Source organism: Bombus pascuorum, chromosome 6, assembly GCF_905332965.1.
Source record: "Bombus pascuorum chromosome 6, iyBomPasc1.1, whole genome shotgun sequence".
NCBI classification, from domain to species: domain Eukaryota; kingdom Metazoa; phylum Arthropoda; class Insecta; order Hymenoptera; family Apidae; genus Bombus; species Bombus pascuorum.
In genome coordinates this window covers 17,030,177-17,051,839 of record NC_083493.1, presented here as the reverse complement: position 1 = coordinate 17,051,839, position 21,663 = coordinate 17,030,177, and the positions used below count along the sequence as shown (strand labels likewise).

General features: G+C 36.3%; 3 protein-coding genes and 1 long non-coding RNA gene across 22 annotated transcripts in view; 1 reads left to right on the top strand and 3 right to left on the bottom strand.

The window, feature by feature from the left end:
* Positions 1–15,153, bottom strand: part of LOC132908429 (uncharacterized) — an 81,968-nt gene extending 66,815 nt beyond the window's left edge. The window contains exon 1 of the long non-coding RNA XR_009658362.1: positions 14,317–15,153. This is a non-coding gene — a long non-coding RNA (uncharacterized LOC132908429). The remainder of the gene's footprint in view (positions 1–14,316) is intronic.
* Positions 272–5,602, top strand: LOC132908408 (RNA exonuclease 1 homolog). 3 transcript variants are annotated; one of them, XM_060962408.1, is made up of 9 exons: positions 488–874; positions 1,026–2,830; positions 2,937–3,276; positions 3,367–3,533; positions 3,603–4,073; positions 4,152–4,449; positions 4,545–4,707; positions 4,858–5,117; positions 5,260–5,602. In XM_060962408.1, exons 1-9 carry the CDS (start codon positions 775–777, stop codon positions 5,343–5,345), a joined length of 3,690 nt encoding a protein of 1,229 aa, XP_060818391.1. In that variant the 5' UTR covers positions 488–774; the 3' UTR covers positions 5,346–5,602. The 3 variants fall into 3 exon arrangements, with proteins under 3 accessions (XP_060818392.1, XP_060818391.1, XP_060818390.1); XM_060962407.1 differs by having other exon boundaries at positions 490–874; positions 1,023–2,830; XM_060962409.1 differs by lacking the exon at positions 5,260–5,602 and having other exon boundaries at positions 272–874; positions 1,023–2,830; positions 4,944–5,100.
* LOC132908413 (solute carrier family 41 member 1-like) lies at positions 7,391–16,790 on the bottom strand. Of its 14 annotated transcripts, XM_060962424.1 has the most exons (9): positions 14,005–14,160; positions 13,673–13,775; positions 13,040–13,198; positions 12,679–12,940; positions 11,909–12,359; positions 11,619–11,798; positions 10,059–10,498; positions 9,707–9,927; positions 7,391–9,278 (listed from the first exon to the last, which is right to left on the bottom strand). In XM_060962424.1, the coding sequence occupies exons 4-9, from the start codon at positions 12,765–12,767 to the stop codon at positions 8,938–8,940; spliced, it is 1,722 nt and encodes a 573-aa protein (XP_060818407.1). In that variant the 5' UTR covers positions 12,768–12,940; positions 13,040–13,198; positions 13,673–13,775; positions 14,005–14,160; the 3' UTR covers positions 7,391–8,937. The 14 variants fall into 14 exon arrangements, with proteins under 14 accessions (XP_060818407.1, XP_060818405.1, XP_060818415.1 ...); XM_060962422.1 differs by lacking the exons at positions 13,040–13,198; positions 14,005–14,160 and adding an exon at positions 16,347–16,790 and having other exon boundaries at positions 12,679–12,819; XM_060962432.1 differs by lacking the exon at positions 14,005–14,160 and adding an exon at positions 16,132–16,327 and having other exon boundaries at positions 12,679–13,198.
* A 563-nt stretch (positions 16,791–17,353) lies between these two features.
* Positions 17,354–21,586, bottom strand: LOC132908417 (solute carrier family 41 member 1-like). Of its 4 annotated transcripts, none has more exons than XM_060962446.1 (7): positions 21,436–21,586; positions 19,594–20,023; positions 19,027–19,498; positions 18,772–18,919; positions 18,484–18,686; positions 18,274–18,422; positions 17,354–18,174 (listed from the first exon to the last, which is right to left on the bottom strand). In XM_060962446.1, the coding sequence occupies exons 2-7, from the start codon at positions 19,984–19,986 to the stop codon at positions 17,989–17,991; spliced, it is 1,551 nt and encodes a 516-aa protein (XP_060818429.1). In that variant the 5' UTR covers positions 19,987–20,023; positions 21,436–21,586; the 3' UTR covers positions 17,354–17,988. The 4 variants fall into 4 exon arrangements, with proteins under 4 accessions (XP_060818429.1, XP_060818431.1, XP_060818428.1 ...); XM_060962448.1 differs by lacking the exon at positions 21,436–21,586 and adding an exon at positions 21,291–21,429; XM_060962445.1 differs by lacking the exon at positions 21,436–21,586 and adding an exon at positions 20,155–20,275.
* Between the last annotated feature and the right edge of the window lie 77 nt (positions 21,587–21,663).

The following is a 21,663-nucleotide window of genomic DNA, read 5'->3' as shown; positions in this document are numbered from 1 at the left end:
TATTATAAGTTCCTAATTGTAAATTTAATGCCATATTTTTATTAATCTGAATCAAGTATTTATTTAGAATATTATATTGTTTTGTACAATTAAATTAGAAAAAAAAAATTACAATATACGACCGCACTTGTTATATATTTACACCCATTTTTATAATAATAGAATTGTATTACCGTCATTATAGCAAATATAATATGCATACTTATGTGTACACATAAGAAATATGTGAAATTGAGATTGATTTTAAATTCCACAATAATATCAAAATAAATTAAAAATTTTCACATTCAACATCTTTTTATAAGTGGTATTATATACAGTTCTTTATAAATTATATATATGAAATATTTTTAAAATTTGTGCAATTAGATTGCAGATTTGAAACAAGATACGAAATTGAGGAAGAGCAGATGGAGGAAACAGTAAGATGTCGTTAGGGTGGTTGGTTCTGGTGGGGGTAGAAGGGATTGAATACTTTCAAACAAATTGCAAATAGGGAAATGTACTACTCAATTGTACATAACCTCTGTTCTCGGGATTCGCTTCGCTTTGAGTTTCGTGTTTTCGATGTGTCTAATAAAAATTCATAAATCTCTTGATTTATAATAATCACACATGTCTATTAATTAAATGTGAAGAAGAATAATGTTTGATATGTAAAGCAAGTTTACAAAGGTTGGTTTTGTTTAAAAGCCAATGTTCTAATATGACTTTATACGATACCATTTGATCAAAGAATGAGCGATCGAAAGTATAAAGTATAATGAAATAGTTATGTTGCCTTCGACTGGTTACTTTAAAGCTATAAACTGTCCATTCTATGAAAATGGAGCGTGCGATAGACCTTACTGTCATTTCAAGCATTCGAAACGGGGTAAGTTCCTTTATTGTTCAGCTTTTCCTTTATCATAAATATATTACGCGTGATATTTTGTATTGTCCGAGAAATTTATTTCGGTTTTATCTCAGTTTTCTAGCATAAACAATTTATTTAAAAAATATAAATTTATATATTGTTTTAGAAGATGTTGGAGTTACCAGTACGGAGGCTACAGAGACAGTGGAAAACCATTCCGCGGGTAAAGCTGAAGACTCTAAAGCTACTACAATGGTAACATCTGATTCAGGCGTTTTACAACAATTAGTAACAGAAGCTGTCAAAAAAGTCCTAGCTAATCGAAGTGTCACAGATGTAGATAATAAATTGTCTTGTCAGAATGTTGTTTCTCAGGTAGTTGAAGAATTAAAACCAACATTAACCACTGGATCATCTGGTACAGTAAACAATGTTAAGGCCACTATGGTGGAAGAAAGAACAAATACACCAGCGCCAGTTAATATGCAACCATGCGTTTATAATCCAACACCAATTGCAGAACTAAAGAAACGTCACATACCAATAGTATCTTATATGCCAACTAGGAAAAATACAGTAGCTGTGAAACGTAAATCTTCTCTGGATGAAATTAAACCTTGGTTAAATATGGGCAATGAATCTGCAGAATCTCAAAGTGTTGAACTTAAATACAAACCTACTGTGATAATCACACCTGAAGCTCGGGATACTACGCAGAGTTATATACCTACATGCAAATCGGACTCACCTTCACTAAATTCATGTAAGGATGGTAGTCCAAATGAATATTTACTTAAACTCAGGGAGACCTATTATCCAAAGAGTAAAAAGAAAAGAGAAGAATATGTCCCAAAAAAAGTGAAAACTCGACTAAAAACGGATGATGGATTAAACGAATCTGCACTAGATCATATTGAAACAGATCTCAATATGATGGATAAAGTACTCACATGCTCCAAATCAACTTCTGATGTACAGTCTAGTAAAATATCTCCAGATTCTCCTATAGATATCGAACCAAAATTTTCTGACGACGAAGAAGAAGATAGTAATGATCACGATAACATTGACGATCATGATGACACAAATAAAAATAATACTGCACACATTGATTTTAGGACTTTAGAACAAAATGAATCTTATTCTGATATAAAAAAATCTGACTATGCAACCCATTTACAGGATACGTATTTTCCAAAGATAATAGATAGCACTGACAGAACTATTAACAAAGAAAATCATAATGAAAAAATATTGACATATAGCAATACTCTGAAACAAGAAACTAGTGATGAGAGTTCTAAATCCTCACAATGTGAAAAAGGAAATGTACCAGAAGTAGATTTGAATAAAAGTACGGATAAAAATGTAAAGGAATATAAAAGCAAGGATAAGAATAAAGACAAAAATCAAAGGGATCACAGTACATCTCATAAAAGGTATAAAGAGAAGCATGAATCAAGTAAAAGGTCGCATTCCAGTTCGCATAGTAAAAGTAAAAATAAAGATCATTTGAGACACAAAAGCAAAGAATCAAAAGAGAAGAATCATGATAAGGATAGGGGTAAATATAAACATCAGGAAAAGGATAAGGACCAAGATAAAGATGAGAGTAAACACAAATCTAAGAGCGATAGAAAGGACAATCATAGGTCTGGGAAACGTCATGGGCATTCCAAGAGTTCTTCGAAAGAGCACACTAAGGATAAAAGTGATAGAAGTAGCAAACATTTGAAAACACATCGTAGGTTGGATGATACAATAAACAAAAAATATGTGGAGAGTAAGGAAAAAAAAAATTTATCCGAGAGATTCGGAAATTCTTTAGAAAGCGTTCGTCTGAATTCTATGAATGACAATGACGAAGAGAATGATGATCATCATAGTAGTATCATTGGTAATGATATTGATGTAACTTTTAGCATGTCTGATTCAGACCATGACGTACAAGAAGAGTGTTTAAAGATATTTCAGGTATGTGTAATAAATTGATCTTGTTAAAATTCTGGGGACTTAAAAATTGCAATACAAAATGTATTAATTTGTGTATACTTATTTTTATTGGGAATGTTGTTACAAGGAATATCAAGTACCAGTGCAATCAAGGGTAGCAGAACCATTGGAAGTCAGATCATCTGCATTGCTCGAAAAAGAAAAGGAACAGATAGAAGACGTTGGCAAGAAAAGAGTAGCACATCCTTCAGCAGCTGTATGTGTTATCAGGCAAATTGGAGTTAATCAACAGGCGAGAAAATTTGTAAATCCACAACAGAAAATGTACGAAAGGTGGCGTCTGATGCGCGATGCTGTAGCAGAAAAAACAATTTCTGCAAGTAGTAGTGCTCCCAAGGATGTACGTCGTAATTGTTCCAAAGCGACAGGTACAGCGAGTAACAACGAATTGAAGTTAAATGGGAATGGTACATAACTATTTTTTTATGAAAGTATTTACATGAAGATATTTTAAAGTATAAATAAAAACTGTTAATAATTAATTACATATTCGACAGTTCGTATCAGGATTGCACACGTACCGTATGCTAAATCCTTAGCCCTAGAAAAAAGAAAGGTAACAGAAAATGTAGGAAAGTCAGTGGAGCCGAAAGCTGCAGATAATTATAAAACAGCTGCACAAACGGCAAAGAGTGGTGTACGCATTGCTCATGTTCCACAAATGGTCTGTACTCTTTGTTTTTTAATTAATTATAAACGTACAGAGCTGTATAATGTCTTGGTTGTATTTCAGGTTCCTCAGCTAATTCGTCCTGAACCATTACAAGTAGCTACGCAGAAATTTCCTTTAAACGTTCGTCAGTATTATGTGAATATGATGCATGACGTATGTGTATTAATTTACACAAGTGCCGAGGACGCAGCACAACGTGCAGTTAAAGAAGAATACGCTTGTCACGAAAGATGCAAAGCACTAGCTGTTTACAAAAATTCCTGCATGCTTGCTACGCATAGATTGAGAAAAGAGGCTGATCAAAATTCACCTGTGGATAATAATGCAATAGTAATTCCAGGTAGTAGTACAGTTTCTCATGAAACAGTGCTGGCTGGGAAAGCTAAAGGTTCGTGGAGTGTTCTTAAAACAAAAAGAGCCGTTACGAAATTTAAAGGAGCAGCTTTATATGGTATGCTAAAAAAATGGATAATGACGGAGCAACAACTTCAAGATAACGGGTTTCCTCGTCCACATCCAGATGGTCAGAAGGTAAACCGAGTGAAAGAAGCTTTCGAGAAATATAGTAAAATATTCGTGAAAATATCACTCAATTTCTTTCAATTGCAGGGTCGTGCCAAAGTCTATGTAACTAACACACGAAATCAAAGTGTTCTATCAAAAGTGCCTAACGAAAGAATTTGTAGTCGGTGTGGTCAAACTTATATGATCGATAAACGAGGATTTGCTACGCGATCACAGAATTGTATATATCATTGGGGCAGGAAGTTCACAATCAGAGGTGAAAGCAAATACAGTTGCTGTCAACAATATGGTTCTGCAACTGGTTGTTGTGACGCGAAGACGCACGTTTGGGATTATACAGACTATGAAAACCTTCGTGGTTACGTGAGAACTTTACCGAAAGGTAATTTGTAAATGTTTATTTATCTCTATTTTCAACTCTAGTTTATATTTGTTCTATTATTTGATCTTATCGTTATTATCGTTATTATTATTAAGATACGCCGGTAGAGGAACAAGGGGTATATGCACTCGATTGTGAAATGTGTTATACAACTCAAGGATTGGAACTAACCAGGATAACAGTCATTGATGATGATTGCAGTGTAGTATATGAGACGTTAGTGAATCCCCAAAATCCTATAATCGATTATAATACAAGGTAAAAAATATTAAAATATTTTTTCCTTCATTTTTTTCTGTTTCTTTCTCCTTTTTCTTTAAAAAAAGATAATGCGTAAAATAAAAAGAAAAGTAATTTTTCATACAATGTTTATAAATAATCAAATCAATATTAAAATGGTGTATGCAGGTTTTCTGGGATTACAGAGGAAAATATGAAGGATGTGACAACAACGTTATTAGATGTCCAAGCAACATTATTGACAATGTTTTCAGATAAAACTATATTAGTGGGTCATAGTTTAGAAAGCGATTTCAAAGCTTTAAGGCTTTTGCACGATACTGTCGTTGATACAAGCGTGATGTTTCCACACAAGAATGGCTATCCACAAAAGAGAGCATTGAAGAACCTTTGTTCCGAATATTTAAGGAAGATCATTCAAAATGACGGTTAGTTTAGAATCATATACTTTTCTGTTTTTTTCCATTCGCGGCATAGTTCAATAACGATATTTTATTTCGTGATTTCTTTGCACATTAAGGTTTGTAACGAGGTAAAAACAATTCACTAATCTTTTGTTTCATATTACAGTTGGTGGACACGACAGCAAAGAGGATGCTGTCGCTTGTATGGAGTTAATTCTTTGGAAAGCAAAGGAAGAAGCAAAATTACAGTAAGCGAATCTACAAGCACTTTGTCAGATTGAATCGTGTACAGCTTATGGTTTTGTGGTATATGAAACGATGATAATTTTTTTTTAAATTATCGTATGCGTTGTATTATAGTTTTTCATGTATAAATATGTGATATACATGTGCCCGGTTAATTCCAGAATCGATTATTATATAATCATCGCTCATCTTAGAATTTCATTCATTATTCTAATTATGGTAGATACACGTTTGTTCTTTTGATTACGCGCAATTCATACTTTTATAAAATTCTACGGTAATTATTTACAAAGCAATTGACCGCTACCGATTTCAATGGCCTTGACATATATTACCGAGTCAACGCGTCGAATAGTTTTACTCTATCCACGTATAACTGTCAGTAGGCTTTAGTTTCAGACATAAAAGCGAAGGTACATAGATAAGCACAACACTGCGCGTAAAAGTAGTTGCAATTCGGAATCACGTTTGGTGATTCCAGCAACCGTAGGGGAAATAATAAGTGTTAGTGAGATATTGATACTTAACATAAGCATACCATATATACATCGCTGACAAATCGATGTCATTATATGCATATTGAATTATCTAAACGCTTACTTTTTCGCACCTGTTTCGGTGCAGCATTGTTTCTATTTTTCTCAAAATCAGCTGCATTTGCAATAATGGCGCGTTCAAAAAATATGTATATATCCAGTCAATACAGTATCATCGAATCTAAAATCTAGTGACAGTTGTCTGGAGTTACTCGGTCATTGAGGTTAATAATATATATTAAGGCCATATCGGTGAAGTATGTATTATTCTACATAAATACCTTCCATATTAATGGTAATAACAATTTCATAAGAAATTATAATCATGTCTTTTATTTACTACCTAAATCAAACCTAATCCAGACTCAGTCAAGTCCTTAGAATACATGTAAAATAATAAAAGGACGCAATGAGATACATAGTATCAAAAGTACTTTTGCGAACATTTTGAAGGTTGATGCTGAGCAGCGCTTGTATGTATAAACGATGTTACACAACATATTGACCTTGACGACATATCGCAAGGTCATTGAAACCAGCTGGATCAGGGTAATGGGCTTTGTAAATAATTACGTTTTCATTGTACTTTGAAGTGGTACCTGCGTTGCATCTGTCTCTCTAGTTGTTTTCGAAATTATACACGATATAAACTTATTTTTGGAGATTAAGAAACTTGCAATAAAGTAACTTCGATATTTTGTATGCGTTGAGGTTTTCAATTTCCTTTAACCTTCAACAATGTTTTAATATTTTAATAAGTGGAGTAGAAAGACTAGGATAGGTAAAAAAATAATTTAAACGATAATATAAAGAAGCACGTTAGATTTTTTTTTTTTCATTTAATTTTATTATATAAAACTACTATCAATGTTTCATTCAAATGTGCGTTCAATCGCTTTGTACCAGCATGGCATCTCGATTTTAATCTCACCATTAAAAAATGGTCAACGCTCCTCTTACTTGACTCGTTCGATCGAACTATGACATTTTAGAATGCGTATACTTTGACGAAGAACAGGTACCATGACGTGAATAAGCGAGCTCGTTTCGTCATTTACGTCTATAGTTCGTAGTAGCTCGCATGCGTTTTGCCGTCGTAAACCTACTTTCTTTTCAGTAGCACCGTATTAAAAAATAATTATCATTCCTTTTTCATCCTCTTGAAATTTATGTGTGTCCAAATTTAGTTTTGCCTCTCTCTTCTCTCTTTCTCTTCCTCGCTTTTCCTCTGTTCAAATTTTATTTTCTTTTCGTTCGAATGTTAGGAGAGACTCGAAGGAAAATATTTCATCATTCGTATCATTATTGTTGGCACGTATGTAAATATATACATATCTGTTTGGAAAAAAAATTAAATTCACTTAAAAGATATCGGTTAAATAATGAAGTATGTTCCTCCGAGTTTTCCTAGAACGGAACGTTTATCGTTCTCATGAAATCTGTATCTATATTTGTAAAAGGAAGAGTTTTACTTTACACCTTTTGTTCGTGTTGGGTAAAAAATAGTCTATCTGCCTCCTTGAAACAAACATTATTGTCAAGATATATTTATAGCCTAATCTTTGGTGTGGTTTTTCTACTGGTTTTTACAATGTTTTCAAATTTTAGGCATATGCTACGCTCGTGTACGCGTGTTAAGACAAAAAAGAGACAAAGTATATGTTTGTATCGGTTGCATTTCAATATGCGCGTGTATCTATCGGCGGCACTTCTAAAAAAACGACTTATAATGAAACCTGACTCGTTTCGAGGTACATATTCGATATAATCTGTGTACATAGTGAAAATACATTTTGCAGTGTCGATAATCGTCTAGCTTTGGTGGAAGACTCGCAAAATTATGGACTATAGCAGATGTGTAACTATCATAGCGAAATATGAACTTCTACAATGCCGCACTGCGACTGACTTTATCGAGTGATCGAGAATGCGCTAATAGTTATTACAAGGAGGGTCGCTCAGTGTCCCGCCCCCTTAACTTCGTTAACAAGTTATTCAAAGCGTTCAAAAATAGTTCGTGTGGACATTACTCGATATTTAAATTACCTACTTAATTCCCATCGTATACGAAGGCAACTATTTGAAGACACGTACACATTGTATCGATGTTACAAATATTGGGTATGCGGATTTCGTTCAGTTCGTAACATATGCGACTTAACGACTGATCAACTAAAAACAAAATTCAGTGTAGTATCCAAGCTGAAATAATATCTCGAATATTTCTTTTTCTTAAATTGTTTCGTATCCGGATTCTGGGATGCCTTTTTCTTCCTTTACTTATCTCTGATCATAATCTTCGCGAAAACGCGGATTGCCCATCGGTCTAAAATTATTTATAGCTAAAGACTATCATAAGACCTCGTGTACATACATAGTCCAATTATGATAAACTTAATTTTCTTCACGACTAGATGAACAAGGAAAATAATATCGCGGAATCATTGTGGTACGAGACTAAGTGGCGAATCAAACCGAATCGAACTAAGTTGAATCGAGTCAACTGCATGAGAATTCGGTTTAATTCAAACGAAAATATTTCGGGCAACAAGATATGCTCTATATTACTATACAATATATGTACCTCCGCAAAAGCACAGCCTCATTAGGCATTGGCCTTCATTCAGTTACATATACATTTTTTCGATGTATTGCTTTCTTTCGTGCAAAAAAAGTATTACCTTTTCACATGGCGTACTAACAAAGCGAATAACTAACTTGTAATTTTCCTTATACAAGGAAAAGAACATAGAATATGTAACGACGATAATAACCACGGAAACTATAGCGACGACGACGACGACGACGACGACGACGGCGACTATGACGATGACGATGACGATGATGATGACGATGATGATGATAATGAAGATAACAGTGACGACGACGACGACGACGACGACGACGACGACGACGACGACGACGACGACGATGGTGATGCCGATGACGAAGACGATGTCAATGATTTTTCGAGAGAGGAATTTTGTATGACGCATCGATAACTATCGTCGCCTCACAGGAAATAATCGAGGAAATCTTTGCAGTCTATTAGAATGCAATTTTTATGGAGCGATCGTCTGATCAGAATCCTGATCTCCAACGAGATAGAGGAATTGGAAAGCGATTGCCAATAAACTGATGCCTAATAGGTCCCCCATTGCCGTCAAGTACGGAATTGCTGAATTATCGGGATCGATTTTTCGCTTCCACATCCAATGTATCATTATGTAAGCGATGTACAGGAGAGCAGCAACCTGCAGCGTGGAGGCACACAAGTAAACAAAAACGAAGAGCGGTGTTAACGAAGTGTTGCCGTCCTTCATATAATTGATCAGGTAAATGAAAATGATGTGACCTGGTATAACCATCGCCATTAGGACTCTTGTTGTTCTCGCGTGCATACCTGAGAATCGAAGAAAGAGGAAGTAATTAATTCACCTTTAGGTTGATATTAAGCGGATACAGATGCATATACACCGTCGACAATGAGCATTAGGACAAAACCACGTGTCACGTTTACTGGGAAATTTTACCATGTTTCGCTTTACTATTTTATTAAAGGCTGGTATTTTTCCGCAAACCTTTTCAAAGCTATAACTTAATTAATTATGAAACTAAAGGAAACGCAAATTCCCAATATCTTGATTCGCATCACCATGGTTTCCGATTTGCCGTACGATGACAATGAAATAACAGATTCATGATATAATAAGAAGAAAATAAAAGCGGTAAATGGCAATCAATTTGTATTAAATATCGACAAGCGTCTTGATACTCGTGGTCGTCGGTGTGAGTCTCGACTAGCGAGTTTCTTTAATATCGCTTAATTACCTTTGCCAAAAAAGTTAGCGATAGGTGTAATGAAGATAACAGGATGTGTGTGACCAGGTGGAATCAGAAGCGTTCCCAGTTCGGCTTGCTTGTGAAGGGCCGTCGATATCCTGCTTGCTTGCACAGCTACCAAATTTCCACCGACACCGTTGATCACCGGTTGGAAAACGGTCAGGTTTTCGAATCGCGACACCATGAATTCGAGTATTAGACCACCGCAACTGCTTGGTCAATAACAGCGGTCGTTCGTGTTCACTTTAATAGTTAGTTCGTGCCTTCTTTTTCTGTTTACTTTCCTGAGTCGTTCTTGGCACTCGCAATAATTGTAACGAAACGGAATATCGATACTCACCTGCTGATCAACATAGCGATCATTACAGGAGTCCATCCGAAGTAAAGGACATCGTTGGTGTACTTGTTTCTCTTGGCGATCCATACCCAGAGCGGCGTGACAAGGATGTAACAAGCGATCACCAGAGGCGCGACCCAATCTTGTTTATTTATCGATTCGTAGAGAATCGTGGATATCCAAGAGAGCAGGGCTAAGGAAGTGATGTCACCGAGACTGGCGGCGATCGGTGTCGCAACGTTGTCCGGATTTATGTGACAATGACGGGAGAAAACAATCACACCTGCGGTGATCAATCCGAGGACGAAGGATGCCAGAGAGGCGGTAACTAGGCTGCTTGCACATAATAGATATGCATGATCCAACGAGATGGTACCGTTTCGGAATGCTCCCATTACGATCGCCACCACAGAGCCCAGAAATCCAACCACTATCGCCTGGCACTGCCAACACGAACTGATCTTCTTTACACAAATATCACGCCAAACGGCAGAAATAACGATTGTATAAGATACATTACTGAAAAACTGTTGATCAGTGGAACGGGGACAAATAAAAGCGAAAATTACACGGGAAGAACACGATGAATCCATTTTTATCAACTTTCTGAACTCGACGTCGCTTGAAAAGGGGAATCTGGCAAATCTGGCAGCATCAAAATAGACGATGAGTCTTGAAATTTTACAGAAAATCAATAAATATTCTTAAGATGTCTTAAAACGTGTTCAGTCCGAAAACCAAAATGATTTGACGGTGTAAGGTCGAGCGACGGCACAGCAAATTTGGAAACGAATCCTCTATAAAAACGTAACTTGTCATATTCTTCCCTTGTGGTCTTCAAATAGAGACGCGTTGCGCGCATCTTACCCATTTTCTGCGTGATTTTTCGATTAAATATTCAAAGGATATATCGTGACTTTTACAAATGTAGCAACGTTTCAAAGTATCAAGATAAGTCCGATAAATGATTAGAGTATTGTACAACGTAGATATTTTTAATGTTCTTCCAGTGAACTGCGAGTGTTCCTAAGATAAGGGATGTCCTGGTTAATATATTAATAAAAACTGAACATTGCAAATTAAAACGTATGCATTTTGCGGTAAATGATCGTACGAGCAGGTGAGAGAGCGCAAGTAACGTGACGTTCACGCTTGAAGGTCGTTTACCGTTGACGCGTTGAACGTATAATCAAATAAAATTGTGGCGCCAATGATAAGGCATCTGTGAGTTGTACGTCTTGTCAGTTGAGGTATCTGACATGGAATAATTTTTGTGGCCAGTAACGGTAAATATCGTAAGATGTGTTGACAATTGGTAGAGTTTGTGGAAAAAATCGTGGAATTAACGAGCACGAAAAAAAACGAGATAAGGGAGACGACAAGATGCAATAAAGTAACAGACAACGCGAATAGAAAAATCGACGATGATGTAGAACGATGGCGAAAAGCGATAGGTAAGTGGAAGAGAGAATAGAGATAAAGAGAAAGGGAGAATGCACTCGAGATAATATTTGCGGATAAAAAACAAGGAAAGATTAAAAATAGAATGTGAATCCGACTCACTTGAATCAAGACGAGATTTCCGACGATCATGTGCCACTGTTCTTTCGGCGCGTCCATGTGTCCGAGATTTGCTTGGGTGGAAAGACGAGATGCGAGAGTCATTTCCAAATTTCCTTTCAAACCCAACAGTGCTGGTACCAGAATGATAAGTTCGCTCACTTTCTCAAACACGACCCAATGCTGTGGAAAGCAACGAAGTATAAAAAGGATGTCAGAACGGAAGCTGTAAGGTGTTAATTCGATTTCGATGGAAGAGATAGAGGAAGACGAGGGAAAAAATGTTTTCGTACTTGAACCAAATCTAGGACTAATCCAGCTCCAACCATGCCAAGGCCGGCAATAAGAAACGGTATAAAAACTTGAATAGTGATCGCTAGGTACGATTCGAGGGGTTCGTCCCCGTTTACGCCATAGATTTTACTCTCAGCGACGACGTCGGGGAGGCGGCCGCTATCGGTGGTTCCCTCGTCGAACATGGGTACCTCGGCGCAATCTTCCTCGATGGATTTGTCGGTAGGATCGGTGGTAGTATTTACCCCGACAACGGTGTCCATCCATGCATTCGCATTCGTGCCCGTTCCCATAGCCGTCACCGCAACCATACTCGTGCCTGTGGCAGAAGTAGTGCCCATGATCGTGTTTCCGACTGTTGATTCTGAGATAGTGCGCGAACGAGCACGAACTGGCGTTACCCTGTGGGTAGTTTGCTTCTCGGAAAGCAAAGGTTCCTTACATTGATCACTGTCAACAAAAAGTTGATATAAAATGCATATACTCATAATATACATGTGCGAACATTTGTAGCATATATACGTAGTTATATCCGACGGTAGATAAACAGGTATTTTTCTGAATGTGTAAACCAAATTCCAATCAAGAAATGTAATCAAGTCACAGATATGGCAAGACGTACGCCTTAATTCTATCAGCGATACCTCGTTCAAGATCATGGTTGTCAACTAGTCCGTAATTTATTTATTATCGTGTACGCTTCGAGGATGTACGAGCCGCGTATCAGATTTAAGATTTAAAATGAAATAATGTTAATCGTTGAACGTACTTTTCAATTTTGGCTCCTGTAACATCGATATGGGCGTGTTTGTCGGGAGGTAGTCGTACCGGATGTTGATGCACCTGGTCCTCTATCATCTTCTACTGAGGACCCCGTGTGACTCGCTGCCACGGATATATAGCCATTCTCCTTTCAGAATGATAACGCTTGTCTAAATGTTCGCTCGTTGTAGTTGTATTTCAGGACAAGAATCGAGCAAATTACGTAACCAGCGAGGGACGATATCTCTAGTCTGATTCGCTCGGAACCACTGTAAGGCACGTCGAAAATTAAAACACATCGACTTTTAGCGTCGTAAGCAAGTCAGATTTGGTGTTACGAATTCTGCAAACTGTTCTTTTGCTCGTACCAAACTATCGATGATTCGATCGGTGCATTCGTTATATTCGACACGTTGTCTATTGCCACTCGTTACTTTCGATATCACTGTTTTCTCTTTTCTATCCATTCTCACTAATCTGCATCTCTCATAATTTTTCATTGTCTCATTTATCTTTGTCACTAGTCACTTTATAAAAAAAGAAAAAATTAAACTTTGTTCTATCGAATCAACCTACATTTCGTTCGTGTTATATCACGTAAGAATATGATCGTCTTTAAAACGATTCTAACGATCGAGTATATCGTAATTTTACGTGAAATAAGTTGAATATTATGGTTATTTAAAAATCCTAAAATACTTCTATAGTCGACGATCGCAATTTTTATTCGAACGTAATTTCTTCGGATAAAAATTAAGACAAAGATATTAGATGTTTGTTTTCTGGCTTGAAAAAGGTGTCAAAAGAGAAAGAAGAAAAAGAAAGAGAGAAAGGGACAGAAGGTGAACAACTCTAAAGTGTAGTTTGCGGATTATAAGATATCGATTAGCGTCCCTGCTGTTTACGTAACTGAATACGTTTCGGTAAAGGAGGAAATATGAATTTTGGAAAGATGTTACATAAATATCATGCTTGGATGTGAATCGATGCTTTGACCATACCTGTACCTCTGTAAGGGAATCCTCGATGGTGTATCGAATTGCTGCCAGATTCATAGACTCGAAAAATCTGATTTTTAATGTTCTCAAAACTGTTGTATCGATTCTGATAAAAAAGAAAATCAACCGTCGTCACGCATCTGGTGGTGTAAGGCTGGTGGCCTGGTGCGAGGCCGTTTCACGCTATGGTTACATCGCGACTGATCTCGATCATGCATCACGTTTGTCTCCTTTAAACTCACTTAGGACTTTTACCGGGAACATACGGTAAACGGAGCAAGCGCGAATTTATCGATCGTCAGCCCAAGTAAACCTTGATTGTTCGTCTACCTTACCATCTGTTATTCCTCGCCTATCTACCTGTCTGCTTTTCTGTTTTCTTGCTTGTCTGCCTAGCTGCCTGCCTACCTGCCTGCCTTCCTATCTGTCTGCTTGCATATCTCTCTTACTTTTCTGCCTTACTCTTTATCTGTTTACGTTTATCTATTATTCTAATTGTTCGTACGCGCGATTAAATATTCATTCGCATGTTTAATTGGTTATAGAATTATATTTCGTTCGCTCGACGAGGTTACCTTTTTAAAACTTTTTTATCGGTCGAACCCTCTCTATGCCTCTCTCTCTCTCTCTCTCTTTCTCTCTCTCACCACTTTCCTCCCTTTACCATCTCGTTATTTTGTTCGATCGACCTTCGCGCAAAGAATCGATACCTTAATCCGTTTCAGATATAATCTCCTATCGAGATTCGATTTTCTATCATATAATCGATCGATCGACAAATATTTAATCGCGATATTGTTTATACCGGGGACAGAATTTATTTGAATTTAGAATCGAACACAGGTGTTTATGTTTGACGAAACGCCGAATTTTACAATTTTTCTCGATAAAAATTACGAACTCGACATTGATTTATCACACTTCGAAATCTCTAAATTTCAGGTATTAATCGGTTCGCTGTATACATTACTAGATCGCCCATATCGAAACTTATTCATTCCGCGTTTATCACTTCAACGTAAGTTTCCACGACTGTATTATACGATTTAAGTCAGACTCTATCATCGCAATGTTTATTTGCTATTTAATTGAATACCCTGTATGTGTACTTATTATTATATCTTTATCGTACTATGTATTCTTATCTATTTCCTAAAAGACCGGTTATGTAAGATCTCTTACAATTAGTCGTCCATAAATCGAGCGATTCGCTATGACATTGAGTTTCAACTCTCGACTATGTCGTGATGCCACGATAATCTACGTTTCCCGTATTTTATTAACCCAATGTACTTTCCTTGCCCGCTAATTAAATCGACTTCCGTATTTTGCCTGCAAATTCTACTCTTTTTTTTTCTTCTACTCTTGAGTTCATTCAATTTTAATACAGTAACTCGGTTTAAACACATCTTGAATACGTATAACGTTGACGTCGCAATTGATCTCAAACACGTGGTATAGAGAACTAATTGCTGCAAGCATAAAATTACAGTTGCATCTACAAAATGTGCGATCTTCGAAGAAAAAATCGTAGAATTTTGACGTCGTTACGTATCCCACTTAAATGTATCGTAATTTATAGATATTAAAAATAATTAAAATAGCGTCGGTACTTCTTTCGATAGATTTAAGCACTCTCGATAAAGTTTGAAAGAAATTGATACAGATAACGTAAAAAAGATTGAAACGTATCGAGTAAAGTTTTAATAAGAATTAAAGATAGAATAATTACGATTTATGGCACGAATTTGCAAATGAGTAAATTTATAACGCAATGGAAAAATGGAATGGAAAGAACGAAGGTACAGAAAAAGGAGAAGAGAGAGGAACGCCGAGGGTGACTACTATTATCGTAATTGCGATACGTTGATGATATCACGTGTACTTATAAGTGCGATATGGAATTTTCGATCGTTCTACAGCCACACGACATATTTCTTCAAATGTAAGTATATACTTGTTAAATCGATATCCAATAACCACAACGTTGTAATATTAATCGTAGACATGTATCTGCAGATGAATGAAATAATAGAAATTGTCGATAAAAAGCGCCTCATCGTCTCATCGTGTTATAAAATCGGAAGGACATCAGGTAATCAGAAGTATCTTAATTATAAAAATGAAATGATCGTATGCGGTCGGAAATCGAATATGTCCTGCAACATTCATGCATCGGGATTTGCAAACATTGCCGTTTAACGTTAACGGCGCGCGAGTACGAAGCACTTCCGTAACATATTCACAAATTGATAAATTACTCCACGTGTTTAAGTTCGACCATGAGGAGCAATAACTTAACATACGTTTTGATACTTGGTTCCCGTGACCCGTGAAGCGTGCATTCAATCGCATCTCTTTCGTTTATCATGGAAGGCCAAGAATTTCGTTCCTTCGTCCCTATAGTGCCCTCGTATCTCATGACAAAGGGGGTATAGTAGTTGTGTCGTAATTATACTTACACACGGTTGTATCGCGAGGCGGAACGGTAGTAAACAGCAAGGAAATACGTAAGAAGAAAATAGATCACGAAACAAAGATTCACGTTGAAACGTGTTTTACGATCGCTTTTCTTCACACACCGTCAAATTGCTTTTTTTTTCTTTCTATTCCAATTAAAACTTAACGTGTTATGAGTATCAATGACTGGTATATAATTTTCTACTTTGATAGTTACTCTCGTTCTGTATTTTATTTTGTCCTCTTTCTTTCTTTCTTTTTCGTAATTGACGATGAGTAAACGAAGAACGAAGGACAGAGTACGAAAGACGTATGTATCTATAACGTACGAATGGGGGACGATAAAATGCAAACGAAAAAGAATAACACGGATCCGAGACAAAAGTATAATCGACTGAGCGGATTTTTATTTCTTCCGTTGCCCTTTCGTTATTACGTGTTTGGTAGAAAAAGAGATCCGAAAGAAATATAGAAACGGATATTCGACCGGTAACAATCGACCCAAGGTTCGCGACACTCTCTCCCTTTCTTCTTGAGAACTAGAAGCTACCGCGGCGGATGTAGGGAGGTCAGTACGAGAACAGTTTTAGAAAACGACTTAATCAAGCAACGCGATAGATAAAATCTAAAAGGCTCCGCCGAGAACGAGGCGATAGTTGGCACTGACAGATCTAACTATTTCATTGACGGAGACAGGCTGATGTGCTTCTCAACCACAGCTTGGTCGTTTCGTTTGTACGTTGTGCGTGTGCGAATCGTTGACTAATGTTGATGTGCACGTGCACGCATCATGATGTATATTCGTTGAACGCACACGCTCAGATGCTGCCTCGCTTATGCGATTACGCTTACAAACCTTTAAGCCCTATTCGTAACTCGATCGTACAACATCGTACGAAAGAAAGACACCACTGTTACGGTCCAAGTAGAATTGCGCTTAACTCGAATCATATTACAATTTGGCCTATCTGCGGCTGCACTCATACCGTTCTTACCCCTGTGTATATCTTATCGTGAAGCTTCTATCTACTCGTACTTCTCTTCTACTTTTTCTCGCTTTTTTCTCCTTTTGCGTTTCCTCTTAATCCATTTCCCCTTTAACGTTCGTTCTGATACTGGATTACGTGCTTTAATTTCTAAGGCAATTACAATACCGTACGTAATAAAAATAGAACAGGAGGAAACCTGGAAATTGATGAGAAATAGTAAAGGTACGACGACGTATATATTTTAGTCGAATTTATTTCGACTAGTAAGTACAATATTTGGTACAAAATAGTTGAGCATGTTGCGTTATATACGGTATGCTGGACGTGCTCGCTTTAAAAATGGCAATTGAAATGAACGCTGTGTTCTTCAAATGTTATTAACGTTTGTACATACGTGTTTGCATGATTGTATAGAGAAATACAAACGATAAGTATGTATCTTTATACATTAATAACATACATGTAAAAATACGTAAATATTGATATTTAAGAATCGAACGATTCGATCACATATCGTGTAAACTTCACGAACGTATTGCCTATGAGATTGACTGACTTTGAAACAATTCAAGATTTGCTCCAAAATCAGATAACTTTCCTTCCTCCGTCCATAATATTCATTACTTTTTACATTTGCGTCAAAATCAAGAAAAAGTACTGTACAACGAAAAATGGCAAAAAAGAAAATAAGCTAACAGAAGAAAACAAAGGATAAAAGAAATAATAATATGACTTGTTACAGAATACAATGTATAAAGATAGGAATTGCATGAAATATTTCAAACTCAATTAAACATCACATAAAATCATCAATGTTCTCTTTTCTATACACATTCGGTATCTCACGCGAGCTCTGAATATAAAATCCAATCAATCTCCAACATCGGAATCCCCATCTCCAATGGCATACAGTAGGTGAAACGCGATTCCTAGTAGTGCCGTTCCTATCAAATCACCTGCTGCAGTTAGATATGGTATTGCAGAACTATCTGGGTCCATTCCTCGTATCCACATCCATACAACCATCAATTGCGTGATGTATAACAATAATACTACCTAACGTTCAAACGAAAATACGAATGCAATGATCTAATTGTTCGTTGCGTTTTTTATTGATTATATAATACAAGCGTTGATAAAAAATTGGCTGTATACCTGTACTAAAGCGGCAGTCAGATAAACAATGAGAAATATAGGTGTAAAGGAAGTATGACCAGCTTGGAGGTAACTAATGGTATAGCTAAATATCAAATGACCAGGTATTACCATTGTTAACAGAACTCTAGCAGTCCTTGCGTGTCCGCCTGTAATACATTCCCATTGTACCATATGGAAGACACCTTACTTTAGTTATAATTGACGTACCTTTGGTACAGAAAACGTAGAACGGGTTGAAACGAACGACGGGTATTTCTTGATTATTTAATCGGCAATCTTTATGCAAAGACGTCGATATTCTACTAGCCTGAACAGCAGCTAGATTACCACCAACGCCGTTTATTACTAATTGAAATACTGCTATACCTTTGTAATTGGATACCGTATAATCTAGTATCAAACCACCCATACTAAAATTAATAGAAACATTGCTGTTAAATGACCAATGTTGATTTAAAATTGCATGCATTTTCAAAATGAATAATATGTAAATACCTGCTAATTAACATTGCACATATCACAGGTGCCCAGCCGTAATCTAATATTTCCTTGGTAAATGGATTTTTAGCTGCGATATAATACCAAAGTGGCGTGACAATGACATGAAATATTATTAACATGGGTGCTATCCATTGTGCATATTCTGAAATAATGTTGCGAAAATTTGGTTAGTGGAAAGCTATTCTACTTTTAAACAAATGTATATACTTTTGTGTTTACATGTACATGTATACAAATATACATATTTACCTGTTGCTTTAAATAGAAGAGATGCTATTCCTGAAAGAAGCATCAAAGTGGTTAAATCACCGAGGGAAGCTGCAATTGGTGTGGCTATATTATCTGGATCGATGTTTATCTGTTTGGATAATAATATAACTGCGACCATCACCAAGCTCAACAAAAAGCTTGCTATGGATGCAGTAACTAAGGCACTGGCGCATAACAAAAGCGCGTGGTAAATATCAAACTGTGCTTCTGGAATCCAACCAAGTACGATAGCAGCTAAAGAAGCCAATAAGCCTACTACGGTTGCTTGACATTGTATTAAAGCAAGATTTCCAACGATCAAAGTCCATTGCTGTTTCTTTGTATCCATGTGTCCAAGATTTGCATGAGTTGAAAATCGTGAAGCTAATGTCATTTCCAAGTTTCCTTTCAAGCCGAGCAATGCTGGCACCAATATATATACTTCGGATACTGTTTGATATACAGGCCAATGCTACAGGAAAGAAGGAAATCAACCGACGTGTGCGTTTAAACATTTTCTCAATGTTCTTATATTGCGCTCCTATCAAATTCGGTACTCGTACGTACCTGCACAACATCCAGTAACATACTGGCAGCCACCATACCGAAACCAGCTAACAGAAAAGGCACAAACATTTGTATAGATATAGACCAAACATTCTCATCTCTGAATTGCCTAAATTGAGTGTCTCGTGTAACTGATTTTTTCGCATCATCGTTAATACATTGATGATCAATCGGCGATGGTATAAGTCGCTGTGTATGTTCTCCATCGCTTTCCGTTTCCTCGTCAGTTTTAATTTCCACTTCCATGGTAATATCGGAAATATTCGATCGAAGTGATTCATCACTATCTAGTCCCACCATTCTGTTCACGCGAAATTTCTTTTCTGATTTTCTCTGTCGTATGTCTGATAAATTACTTGCGTACACCTTCATTCCTACATTAGCATGGCTCATTCTTGATAAATCGCTTTCCAAGCAGTACTATCGAAAACTGTAACGAAAAAGATGATTGCTGCTATTCTTTTGAACTCTGACAAAGATTGCGAATTTGCATCTTAATCAGAAGAATGTGAGTGTAATTGTTGTAACTGATGTGTAATTAACGAGCATTACTATTATTACTATTATTGTTATCATTATTGTTATTATTATTATCATCATCTACAGCATCAACGTCCTCATCCTCCTGTTCTTCATCATCGTCATTGCATTTATCATTATCGTTATCATTATCATTATCATCCTCATCCTCATCCTCATCCTCATCATCATCATCATCGTCATCATAATTGTCGTCATTATCATCGACATCGTCAATGTCATCATGATCATCATCACTGTCATCGTTTTCGTCATTATTACCACCATCGCTATTATCATCGTTAACATTATTGCATTGCTCGAGAGTTTCCATCTTTGATATATTTTCTCTCTTCACCATATAATCAATAATAATTACAATGCTGTACAGTAAAAGAAAGATCTCTTTTCATTGCACATAGGACAGCTTATCTTTTTATTCTTGCTGTACAAAACTGTCAAACGAAAATTAGCATCGTATAAGAAAAAGCATGCATTCTGTATAGAAAAAAGTATTTATTGTGTGTTCATTTTGAAAGTACATAATATTTCCATATCTTACGCATCGGAATGACATTAGGCGTGAATTGACTAATTCTTAATGATCGATATCGATATTTGTATCCATTATCCATTTGGGATGAAGTCAAACGCATTGCTTTTTACCTGTTTCGTAATCGATCGTTTTGTAATCATGATCAAATGGAAAATTCGATGAAAACAATTGATAACGGAGAAACGAGAAAATGAAAGACAATGAAACACAATTTCATGGTCGTGAAAAGTTAATGATAGGATCAAAGTAATTGGCAAATATGATACGAGTAGAATTATAAAGGTCAAAAAATGAACGACGGTGAAATTAATAGAATTCGTACAATGATACGTCGAGACATTTAATAGATATCTACCGATATAAAATTTTAGAAATAATAACATCCAGAGTAAATGGAGGTTCGTTATCTAAAAGATTGCCAAAAAATAGAGAATGTTTATAGCTTGAAATAAAAGTGTAATTGTTTATATCAATAATCCATCATGAAAAACGACATTACGTTGCACAAAAAATTTGATCGAGATAGGGATGCTACAGGTTAAAATGCCATGTTTATGTGTAAAAAAGGTGTTTCCATTGTAATTGCATAATTGCATAGCTTAATACTTTTGATTTTACGTACGAGATATTTAACATTGATACAGATATTCTGGTTGTTAGTAGTATTTTTATAAATAATCTTTTGGCAATAACACAAGAAAATACTGTATTGCCAAATTGACGATGTTTCAACGTGGAAAACATAACCTCGATGCCGTATAACCTACCTTGAACGTATAATACGGCTCCATATTCGTTCGTCGTTCATCCACGTGGAGGCGTTTTCAGTTACCAGCGAAAAAGTATGAACAGCTGTAATGCGAAACATTAGTAATCTAGTTATTGAACTGTGAATGATATATGCACTCTTTCATGGTACATATGTTCGTGTTATATAATATTCGCGCAATGTAATATATTATATCGATGAGTTCGAGTTTGACAAGTTTACAGTT